The 12,467-nt window shown below is 38.5% G+C and overlaps 1 protein-coding gene across 1 annotated transcript; it reads left to right on the forward strand.

Moving 5' to 3' along the window:
- The first annotated feature begins 723 nt into the window (after positions 1 to 723).
- rrh (retinal pigment epithelium-derived rhodopsin homolog) lies at positions 724 to 12,424 on the forward strand. The gene is made up of 7 exons (XM_062983011.1): positions 724 to 1,122; positions 5,647 to 5,837; positions 6,685 to 6,784; positions 7,469 to 7,622; positions 7,912 to 8,080; positions 9,068 to 9,246; positions 10,470 to 12,424. Exons 1-7 carry the CDS (start codon positions 1,017 to 1,019, stop codon positions 10,570 to 10,572), a joined length of 1,002 nt encoding a protein of 333 aa, XP_062839081.1. The 5' UTR covers positions 724 to 1,016; the 3' UTR covers positions 10,573 to 12,424.
- The last annotated feature ends 43 nt before the right edge of the window (positions 12,425 to 12,467 follow it).

Genomic DNA, 12,467 nt, shown 5'->3' on the forward strand with positions numbered 1-12,467 from the left:
AAGTGGCAGGCTAAAACCCGGATCCTCAATCAGTGGCTGACGCTGAATGAGAGTCTCCCTCTTGGGCACACAGAAAATTGGGTGACTTGGAAGGCGCTGAACAGACTTTGCTCTGGCTCCACAAGATGCAGAGCCAACCTTAAGAAATGGGGCCACAAAGTGGAGTCCACAACATATGAGTGTGGAGAAGAGCAAACCACAGACCACCTACTACAATGCAGTCTGAGCCCTGCCATATGCACAATGGAGGACCTTACAACACCAGAGGCACTCCCAAATGGCCAGCTACTGGTCAAAGGACATTTAGTGTAATGCCAAGTTTTTAACTTTGCTTGTGTTTTTAAATACATTACAACTGTACCCTCAGTTCACTTCTGATATGAAAAATAAATTCAGTGACATTGAAGTTTAAGAGGAAATGGCAAGTTTCAACATTTCAAATCTTTTTCGTATATATATATATATATATACACACAACTTAGTTTTGTGTAAACTAGAGTGGATTTGTCCTGTTTGACGGAGGTGATGCTGAGAGCAGTATACTTTTGCTGGAGTACTGACTATGGCTATCCTAGCTGTTCAAATTTCTGAACCAAGTTGAAAAAGTTATCAAATGTAGGCAAACTTTTTGCAACATTACATGAAAGAATGGAAACGGTGGGGAGGGGGAATAAAAGCTGGAAGTACAAAGTGTGGGGTTTATGTGATCGCTAATCTCTTCACTAATAAGGCCACGAAGCGTAAGCATTTTGTTGGAAATGCCCTCAAGCTCAGTGCTGTTCTTTGTTGAATTCACAAAGCCTCTCCCCCTTCCAAAGGCTGGGAATGTAAACCCCTTGGCTCTTTTCTTAAAATCTTGTTGGGAAGTTTTCAGCCGGGGAGAACTATACACTGTTTTGTAGCGCAAGAATTGGCCCAAATAGACTTGCTGTGGTGTTGTTTTTCAATTTCTTCTAGTGAATGGCCTTTTGCTTGTTAGCTCTGGAAACTTATTTTCCAATTTTCTTTCCCCTGCAATGTTTTTGAATGATTCTGCTAACTCTTCGGAAAGTGACGATGAACCTCATTCTGCTTTTTCCCAGGCTGAACACAACATAGTTGCAGCTTATTTGATAACAGCAGGTATGAATATTGATAGAATTGCTTAACGGAGTTGCAAAATTTCCAGAATTGTTGAAGTTTGTAGGGAAAGAATAATTTTGCTGGTTCTTTTTTTAGGGAAAAAATACATTTTTGGAGAAGTTTGAATGTGATTTTGGCTTCCTTTAAAGACTGAAAGCCACTTTGTTACTTTAGACATGTAAAAAGTATTACATATACATAACTTGGTTTGATATGTTTAATATATTATAAGTGGAGTTTATTCAAATAATTACTAATTGAATTTGCTTCTTAATTTTTTTCATAACATGGAGAATAGCCGAACTGTAAGGAATCGCTATTGTGTTTCCAGTTTTATGAGGAGCTGGCAGAAAGCATTCAATTAAAGAAAGAAAATTATTTTGTATTTCTAGTCTGCTATAGCATCAAACATAAAGCACCAATTTCCATAAAAAGGACTGGCAAAAGAAACAAAGAACAGGAACTGCTTATGTCTTACATAAAAGTCTTCCATAGCTGTTACATAATTTTTAAGGTTTTTGGCAGTGAAATAACCATATGAATACCTTGCCTCAAACATCTTATCCTTCTAAAGGGAAATATTCCATTATCCATTTACCATATTTTCAGGAAAATCATTGACGGATCCCCAAATCACTTTGTTTGGGGTGGTGGGAGTGGTGGAGGGTATTTATTTGGGAGTCAACATAGTAGTTTGACTGACTATGACTCTGGAGACAGGATTTGAATCTCCACTCAGTTATGGAAACCTATTGGGCATGTCACACTCTGTCAACCTCAGAGGAAGGCAAATTCTGCCAAGAGAAGCCCATGATAAGTTCTTCGTAAGGTCCCTATAAGTTGGAAATGGCTTGAAGGCACACAATAACAATAAAGCATGTATTTGTTACTTCCTATTGTGTTGTATTGTAGCACTTATAATTTTTATTACTTTATTTGTAATTGTTTGCAATAGTGAATGGCTAGTGCCATGGTTAGGAATACAGGGTAACATAATGCATAGGACTGCTGTCCTTTTACTAGTTGTGTTGAACGGCATTTCAGCAGGTGTGGCTTGTCATCCTGAGATCCTGATAACTTTAGCTCCGCCTCATGTTTCCTTGTGTGTATTTTATGGGAAATGGTACAACTGTCACGGGGGGGGGGGGGAACGGGGACTGGGTGGTAAGACTTTGAGTCTTGTTTCAGCTGTATGCTTCACTTGCAAAGGATTTGATAAGTTGTATAAGTTTGGAAAATGATTGGTTGTACTCATCCATACACATAATGATGGCCAGGATGTGAAAAAAGGTCATCCAGGGAGTAATACATGATAGGCTTGTGACATACAGGGCTTCAGTCAGTACCTCCAAGGAAGCCCCTCAGATACTGGACCAGTGCTTGGCGGCTGTGATGGGCTGGATGAGGGCGAACAAGCTGAAGCTTAATCCTGACAAGACAGAGGTCCTCCAGGTCAGTCGCATGTCTGATCGGGGTATTGGGTGGCAACCTGTGCTTGACGGGGTCGCACTCCCCCTGAAGGCGCAGGTCCGCAGCTTGGGGGTCCTCCTGGACTCATCACTGACACTTGAGGCTCAGGTGCCGGCGGTGGCCGGGAGGGCCTTTGCACAACTAAAACTTGTGCGCCAGCTGCGACCATACCTCGTGAAGTCTGATCTGGCTACGGTGGTCCATGCCTTAGTTACCTCTAGATTGGATTATTGCAACACACTCTACGTGGGGCTGCCTTTGAAGACGGCCCGGAAACTCCAACTAGTTCAGCGGGCGGCAGCCAGGTTCCTAACAGGAGCAAATTACAGGGAGCGGTCTACTCCCCTGTTCAAGGAGCTCCACTGGCTGCCGTTCACCTTCCGGACCCAATTCAAGGTGCAGGTGTTGACCTACAAAGCCCTGAACGGTTTGGGACCCACTTACCTTTCTGACCGCATCTCCCCCTATGAACCCGCACGATCTCTTCGTCCGTCGGAGGAGGCCCTCCTCTCGCTTCCGCCTCCGTCACAAGCTTGGTTGGTGGGGACGAGGGAGAGGGCCCCTCTGGCTCTGGAACCCGCTCCCCAGGGAAATTAGGCAAGCTGCCACCTTGGATGTGTTCAGAAAGAGCCTGAAAACCTGGCTCTTCAAACAGGCCTTTGAAGAAGTACCGCCCACTGTTTGCTAAACCCTGGTACTAGCGGGTTCTTCTGACCAGTTGTTGGTTAACTCCTTGACATAGCCTCAGAGTTCACCCCAGTTTAAGGCTCTTCCCATGACGTTGTATCACCTTAATCTTCCAACTTGTTTACAAGTTCCACTCAGTGCACTTTGTCCAGCTCATTTTATGTTTTTATTGCTGTGTTTTTCATGTGTTTTATAATGACCGTGATTTTTAATGCCTTTTAAATTTACTTGTGTGTTTTTGTAAAACCATATACTGTATGCTGGTTTTATATCTGTAAGCCGCCCCGAGTCCCTCTGGGGAGATGGTGGCGGAGTACAAAAATATTATTATTATTATTATTATTATTATTATTATTATTATTATTATTATTATTATTATTACCTTGACCAATGGTTCTGAACCTGTGGGTCCCCAGATGTTTTGGCCTTCAACTCCCAGAAATCCTAACAGCTGGTAAACTGGCTGGGATTTCTGGGAGTTGTAGGTCAAAACACCTGGAGACCCACAGGTTGAGAACCACTGACCTAGACTGATGTGGGTTTGTTTTGATCTTGAAGGGTTTACATTGCTTCCCACAGGTGTTTTCATCTGGGGCAGTTGGCCAGACAGGTGACTGAAGATTTTCATGTTATTATTTAAACATTTTTATTTTGTAACAAAATATAACTCATTCCCAAGCACACATGGTCAGTATCAGGGCAACAAAAGCAACATCATTATGTTGTTGGAGAACCAGCATGGACATAGTGATTTAAGTGTTGGACTACAACCAGGGTTGAAAGGGCCTTTTAAACCCACTGGTTGATCCTAGACAAGTCACACACTCTTATTACATGTTCTTCGTTCTTGCTATATTAGATTAATGTCTCTCAATTACATTTTTAAAAGGTGTCACTTCCCATATAAGAAAACATTTCAGTTTTAGTTCTGTATGAATGATACTAGATATTGCTAGTACCTGTCCTTGGTGGTCCAGGTCCATAACTGATTGAAAATGTGTGAGGATATTCCCCTTTGTCAGTCCAGCACAAGCAACAATAATTGTCTGAGAAGCAATTCTCTTCCTGGATGCAGGACCACTAACCAGTGTTGGCAACGAGACAAAACATACAAGTCTAGCTCATAGGAATGTAGCTCATAGCAATGATTGTGTTTTTAATTGAATGTTTTAATTTAATTTAATGTTTTATAATCTTATTATTAATTTGCTAATTGTGTTGTGGTTTATCTTGTTGGGTGTGTCATTAATTGTTTATTGTGTTTTTATGCATTTTGTTGTATTATTCATACTGTGAGCTGCCCTGAATCCCCTTTGGAGATGGGGCAGGGTATAAATAAAGTTTACTACTACTACTACTACTACTACTACTACTACTACTACTAATAATAATAATAATAATAATAATAATAATAATAAAGACCTGAAATTGTCTAGGAGCAGTTAAGATTCCTTGGAGGCTTATTGCTGGGTGTTTTGCTTCATTTCAAGTTATTATTGCTTTCATTTTTCAACACAACAACATCTGATTATTTCATTTCCTAACTACATCAATTTTTGAGTTTCAGCTTGCAAGGGAGATGCTTCCTGGTGTTTTGTATAATTCTCTATTGTACAGAGAATATACAGGTGACCATCTGTTGATAGTCTGAATGGCTATTGAAAAAGATTAAGACATACGGAAAACTGAGGGGGGTTTTATGCGTTATATTTCCTCTTGGAAACAAAAAAAAATAGATAGTATGCTGTTTTTCCACTAACCATCTGGCTTTCAAATTCTTGTGTATATAAATGGACACTTTCACTGCCATATGACTTCTAGGTTATTTATTTACCTTGACTATCTTCTACTGTGCGGTGTTAGTGATGTTTTGTTGATTGTTACCCCAGTAAATAGAGGTGTGGTGGTGAGGTTATTAAGTTATCAGATTCCATTCTTTAAATGTATACATTCAAAGGTAAGTGGACAAGTGCAATTTTGACTGTGCTCATGACAATGTGAAAGAGTCTAAACAGTTTTAAAAGGTGGTTTCACATGGAAAGTGTTGTAGCAATACAGTTAAATGAATTAGGCACAGGCAAATATTGTTTAGCATTATGTATGTATGGATAATTTGCATAGGAATGGTATGGTGGCTCCCACATTGGTCAGGTAGTGGATCCAAGGATCTATCCAAGGTGCTGAATATCTAAAGCTTGGTACCTTGGATAGCCCCTTTAACAATCAATTTAAAATCCAGGGCAGAACATCTAATGAATCATTTCAAAATAGAGATCTAGACTGTGATTTTTTTTGGGGGGGGGGTGGGTGGGTGGGTGAGATAATGTATACCAATTCTGTACTAATACTTTGTTTGTCTTTTGACAGGGGTCATAAGCCTTCTCAGTAACATAGTTGTGCTAGGCATCTTTGTTAAGTACAAGGAACTTCGGACAGCAACCAATGCTATTATTATCAACCTGGCTTTCACTGACATTGGCGTGAGTGGTATTGGTTACCCCATGTCTGCAGCTTCAGATCTGCATGGAAGCTGGAAGTTTGGCTACACAGGTTGCCAGGTACTTGGATTTTAGCAAGTACTTGATTGGTGAAATAAGCTCAACTCCATTAAAGGTTATATCACAGTAAATCGGTTAGTCTTTCAAGAGATATGAGGAGGCTGACTGCTGCATGGAAGCCAGAAATGATGGAAAATAAAGATAAAACTGGTAACAGGTTGCCACTAGGTGGCTGCCTTAGCAAGATTCCTCTTATCCCTGCCTTGTTGTATCTCCATCTTTCAGCTATTGTGCAGTGGTTAGTAGATCTTAACTGCTTTAGTTATGCATGAAGGTCAGCTTCAAGAAAACCTGTTTCTGGAAATATGGTCAGTTTATTCCAATGCATATGCTTAATCTATACTCATATTCTATGTATCCTTCCTTTTCTTTTTTCAATAGAGGTTCTATAATTTTTTTAATTAAACATATGAAACAGAACAACCTAAACCAGAATTTTAAAAATGGTAGGATAAAAGCTAAGTAAAATCAGTGATGGAGGTAACTGTGATGTAAGTGATCGTATAAATACTTAAAAGTTTTTCAAAGCTAAAAAGGTTTGGGAAAATAAAAAAGAAAGCATTGGAAGCCCCTCTTAGAAGAATCTGCTTCAGTTGGGTGCTACCACCAAAAATATTGCCATTGCTTAGTTTGGCAAATGTGTTAAGAACAAACGTTGCACAAGTATTAGTGGTACCTAATATTTCATTCTTGAAATCTCATTGATGTTAGATTTGGATTGCTTAATGGCTTATGATATCGAGAGACTATTAAATGGTTGTATCCACTGCTGAATACAATATGCAACAATGCATGGTAAGAAAAAATGAAGATTAAAATGATGTATTTCCCCCCTTTAAAATTTCAGATCTATGCTGCTTTAAATATCTTCTTTGGAATGGCAAGTATTGGTTTGCTTACTGTTGTTGCTATTGATCGTTATCTGACAATCTGCAAGCCGCATATAGGTATGTTTTAAAAATATTTCACATTTAGAAAATCCATAATAATTTGTAATTAGGAATCCAATTTAAATGTTGGAATATTTCTTACTGGATAAATTTGTATTCTGTAAATTCTTATTTTGCATATAGAATCACAAATGGCATACACATAAACATCTCTATACTGATCTGGTAAGTTTTTGTGTCATCTGGGAATGCTTGAAAATAGATTTTGAGGCTTTAATGTCACCTAAAACACAAAGAAATGAACTTTCTCCAACATCGTTCACCCTGAGATTTGCCTTTCTGTTGAGAAATCCAAGTAAGAATAGCAATTTCCAGAGATTTCAGCCAGTTCTCTCTGATCTGTCAATTTTATTAAAATTCTTCAATGGTACAAATACCAAAATTGTTTAGACTGGTATGGTAGTGTGCACTCCATGGAAAAAAGAAGGCTGTAAGGCAGAACATTTTAACAAAAGCTGGCATAGGGGTAATATTATGACTTAAAATGATGCCACACCAGCCAAGTCTGTTAGACTTCAATCCCATGGATATTAGCATATATGAAAACTTTTCTGGAAAGTTTTTAATTCTGTTTATAGATTTTATGCATCTTGTTCTCTTTAAAAATCTTTGTGTGACTGCTTCAATTTCTGAAGTGATTGAAAAGTATAAGTAAAAGTAATATTGTATATTTGTCAATAGGTAGTAGACTTACTGCAACCAACTACACAACCCTGATTCTTGCTGCCTGGATCAATGCACTTTTTTGGGCTTCCATGCCTGTTGTGGGGTGGGCAAGCTATGCCCCAGATCCAACTGGAGCCACCTGTACTGTAAACTGGAGGAAAAACGACACGTATGTTTTCAGTTGTGTGTGTTCATAGTCTTGTACTTGTGCTTCATAGTCTTGTACTTGGGTCAAGAACCAGTATGTGCCCCATAGAATTCAATGGAATTAATTCCTTAAACAGGTAAAAGATTGCCAGGTGTGTGTTTACATGAGGCTGAAATGTTGCTGCTGTTATGGAGTGTTGCATCTTAAATTCAAAATATTTTTAGAACATTTTAAAATGTTTGAGTCTAAACTGAAGATGAATCCAGAATGCAGACAATTTTCTAGTAATTTCTGTATTTTTCACTTTCAGATCCTTTGTTTCTTACACTATGTCTGTAATTGCTGTTAATTTTGTTATTCCCTTATCGGTCATGTTCTACTGTTACTACAACGTTTCAAAAACGATGAAATACTACATGAGAAACAGTTGTCTCGAAAACATCAACATAGACTGGTCTGATCAAGTTGATGTAACAAAGGTATGGTGATTTTTGCAGGGATGCTCTGACATGCTGTAATATGGAACAGGGCAAACAAAGGAGTTCATGGTGTGATGTTTCTCTCTCTCTATTTCTCTCTTCTTCTCAGGAGCTTATGGGAGGTGGAGCAATAAAACAGGGTTGAAGACCAGAAGTTTTACATGTGTTTTCAACCACAGCTCTGACCGTTCCATAACATTGGCCATATTATTTGGGACTTCCTTGAACTGAAGTCCAAAACATCTGGAAGGCCAAACTCTCCCTGTCCCTGCAATATAAATAGTCTCTAGTTGACCTAGATGAGTGGTTAAGCAGTTCCTGTTTAGAGTTGTATTTAACCTCACTGACTTTACCTGCATTTCTATCTGCATTTAAATCTGATATGTGCTTTGCGCAATACTGTACATTCCTTGGTCCACTCAGTTTCTTTTTTCCATCTATCATGTAGTGTTTATCCCCTGTGAATTTGACCTAAGTAGTAGTGATACACATGCCCTCTAAATATTTTTGGTTTTGGGTTAAATTGTTGAGTTGCTGAACTTGCTGACTGAAATGTCGGTGGTTTGAATCCAGGGAGTGGGGTGAGCTGCCACTGTTAGTCCCAGCTTCTGCCAACCTAGCAGTTTGAAAACATGTAAATGTGAGTAGATCAATAGGTACCGCTCCAGTGGGAAGGTAATGGCGCTCCATGCAGTCATGCTGGCCACATAACCTTGGAGGCATTTATGGACAATGCCGGCTCTTCAGCTTAGAAATGGAGATGAGACCAACCCCAGAGTAGGGCATGACTAGATTTAATGTCAGGGGAAAACCTTTACCTTAAATCTTAAATAATCTACATAGAAATGAATCAATGGTAATAAAAGACAAGTATGAGCAAAAACGAAAGATGAGGTAGTTTGAAGATATTGAGAATGGGACAAAGACATGATGTTATAAAACCACAATTCTTTTGTAAGATTACCATATGTCTGTTCTCTTTTACAGATGTCTGTTGTCATGATTATAATGTTTCTATTGGCTTGGTCTCCATATTCTATTGTGTGTTTATGGTCATCCTTTGGAGACCCCAAGAAAATTTCTCCTGCCATGGCGATCGTAGCTCCATTATTTGCAAAATCATCTACATTCTATAATCCCTGTATTTATGTCATTGCAAACAAAAGGTAAGTTATTCTGTTGATGGATGGAGTGGGGTCTGAGGAATACAATAGATCCTTTACCTTTTTCATAATGTATATCCTTGACTGTTCTGTGGGGAGAAGACAATTTATTGCTGAAACCATGCTCTTTGGGGAGCAAAATGCATCTAAGAAGGAGGGATTTTCAGAAGGGCTCCCAGTCTGGACCACAGCTGCAAGTTCTAGGTCAGTGTTTCCCAAATTTTGGTCTTCCAGATGTTTTAGATTTCAGTTCCTAGAAATCTCGACTCTTAACTAAGCTGGCTAGGGCTTCTGGGAGTTGATGTCAAAGTCAGCTGAAGGACCACAGTTGGGGAAACATTGTTCTGGATTGCAGGGTTGTTGTGTGTTTTCCGGGCTGTTCTGGATTGTAGATACACAGTTATTTTACTTATTCAAAATAAAAGTTGCATCTTAAGCTTGCTTCTTACACATTTGAGTAATATCACATGCTATTTCACCCTTACGTTTTGATGTAGAAGTTGAGAATTTTTTAATACTTTTCTGTGTTCACATGATAAGGACAAGCAACTCTAGTATGATTTTATCATTTCTTGGTTAAGGAATCCCTCATGTCCATGCAGGATTGTTAGGTTTCTTTAAGGGAAATTTAATGCATAAAGGTAGAAGGAGGAAAAAAAGTGATCATGCCTGGATGCTTAGATTCACAGACCCATGCAAGTAGTCCATCACAATTAGATGAATATGTTTTGGTTTTTAAATGATCAGATACTGAAGGGAAGATAAAATGTATCGTTATTGTTTGTCAGGGTCTACCAGAAGGGGTTGGCAATTTCTGCCCAAATCATTGCTTGCTTGGGAGTTCTGGCCACAATCCTTGGAGCTTCCCTTTTGCAGATGATTATCCTCCTTCTCCTTGCTGTTGCTTCTTGCTCACTTGCTCTCTTTAAGCAAGTGAGCAAAGAGAAGTTTATAGACAGTCAATGATTGTTGTACATCCAGTAAATAGAGGTGTGGTGGTTAAGCGATCAGATTCCATTCTTTAAATGTATACATCATCTTCTCCCTCTGGGAAGTGATTTATGAACAAGGCCTAAAGGGAAAGGCAAGGAAAAGTGATGACCAGGAAGAGGAGATAATGCCTCTGAGAAGGGAAACTGTAAAAGGCGAGGCACTATGCCAAAAGTTTTCTGAAACCACCATTGGCTTCCAAATGTTGATACTAAAACAATACCTCTCTTTTGCAGGTTTCGAAGGGCCATCCTTGCAATGATCCGATGTCAAACACGTCAGGAGATAACAATTAATAATGTCTTGCCAATGAGTGTCTCTCAAAGCACGATTGCTTGAGGATGCTGATGGAAAAAGTTCTGCCACTATGTTTACTTGCTCATTATATCTTTTGTATGAAGACACCCTGGAAAGAATGTCACATCTTTTTCACAAATAGCTATGTGTTGTAAAATAATGCTTTATTGAGAAAGCAAAGGTAGAATGGATTATCTTGTTTTTGTGACAGGTGCCAACTCTTGGTTTAGTCTTATTTACCGTGCCATCTGATGGGACAAAGGAACTTGTATGCCCCATTCTATCTAAGACAATTTGTTGGAAGCTGCACGACTAATTCAAAAACTCACATGGCTTGCCTATCAACTTTGGCAAGCATACTTACTGCTGCTTTCTTCCTTGCCCCCCAATATATTTCATGTTTTCTTATTGTTTGTACATTACTGTTTGTTGCATTAGAGCAAAATCCCAAAGAATTTTTCCAACACTGATGAAAAAAAGAAGTTTATCGATATGCACACTCCTGTCTCAAATTCAAATCATAGCACTGTTGTGATTACAGGAATAAAATGGAGTTTGCTTCTGCTGGCCAGATGCTAAACAGATTTCCTTGGGAATAGGCACCAAACTGTTGTAGAAACAGATAATATATTTAAAAGTAAAAATAATAGAATGGGAATTTGTAATATGCGAATACATCTGTAATATGTATATGTCTAACCAGTAACTGGTGTGAGATAAAAGTCTGAGTGTTGGACTATAGCTCTAGAGATCAGGGTTCAAATCTCTGCTCAGACATGGGAACCCACTGGATGACCTTGGGCAGGTCACACTTTCCCAGCCTCAGAGGAAGGCAAAGGAAAACCCCCTCCAAATAAATCCTGGCAACAAATAAGTTCATACTGAGATTACTATAAATCAGAAATGACTTCAAGGCACAGATACCCCCCGATTAAAATTGTTTTTGAAAAAAAGGAAAGCTATTGTGCTTTCCTATAGCCATGATGCCCCGAATGCTAATGCCAGCCCTGTTTGCCATTGCCCTCCTTTCCTAATGGCCTCCACTGCTTCTTTGGGAGCAGATCCCTGAATTTCATCCTTAAGTGCCAGACTAATTGTATTACTGATTGTGCCATTAGTGTCCATAATAAAACAAAAGGCAAGAAACATAGTTGAACAGTTAATAATTGTGTTTTTATTGGCCCGAGCACTAAAAGTTAAGCAAAACAATAACACTTAAATAAAAGCTAAAATAAAAAGTAAGAAATTACAGTCATGAACACATGCACAAATAATGCAATTTAATACAGCCTTTCTTGGTTATTTTGTTTGTTACAGAGTAATTCTTAACTGTCCAGATTAGCCTTAATTAAAAACAATCCTTTGAGATAACATAATTAGTTCTGAAAAACAGACTATGCTAAAAAGCACCTATCTGATTGTTTTTAAAGGAAGAGCAAAGGGTAAAGTCTGGGTTTCCAATTAATAGGGGGCCATTTCTCAAGACTAATAGCTGTTTGTTGATTATTGGTGCCATCTGCTCTTAATTATGACATTTCATTAAACACTTACCAGTCTGTTTAAGTTCTTTCTGCTCGTTTCAGTCTCTGTATCTGTAAAGTAGATTAATCCAACTGTTATTTGTGTTTTTTAAAATATTTTGAATAAGGCAGAAAAATATTCTTGGACCCAAGCTATTGTACTGAATTTTTGCTGCATAAAATGTGTCCTCTGTAAAAAGGCAAAATGTTTTACTCATATTGTTTAGTTTAAACAGTAGATTACACTTGGTGGCAAGGTTTTTTTTATTTCAGTGTTTAATTTTTCATGTAAACAGTCTTATTTCAAGATGGATGTAGTTTAAAGGCAATGCATTCCTTCTTTGACACAATAAAGAGCAAGCTGTTTCAACTGATCCTTTGCGGAATACATTTGAAGGTTAAGTAAATGCAGATCTT

This window comes from Anolis carolinensis, chromosome 5 (genome assembly GCF_035594765.1).
Source record: "Anolis carolinensis isolate JA03-04 chromosome 5, rAnoCar3.1.pri, whole genome shotgun sequence".
NCBI lineage: Eukaryota > Metazoa > Chordata > Lepidosauria > Squamata > Dactyloidae > Anolis > Anolis carolinensis.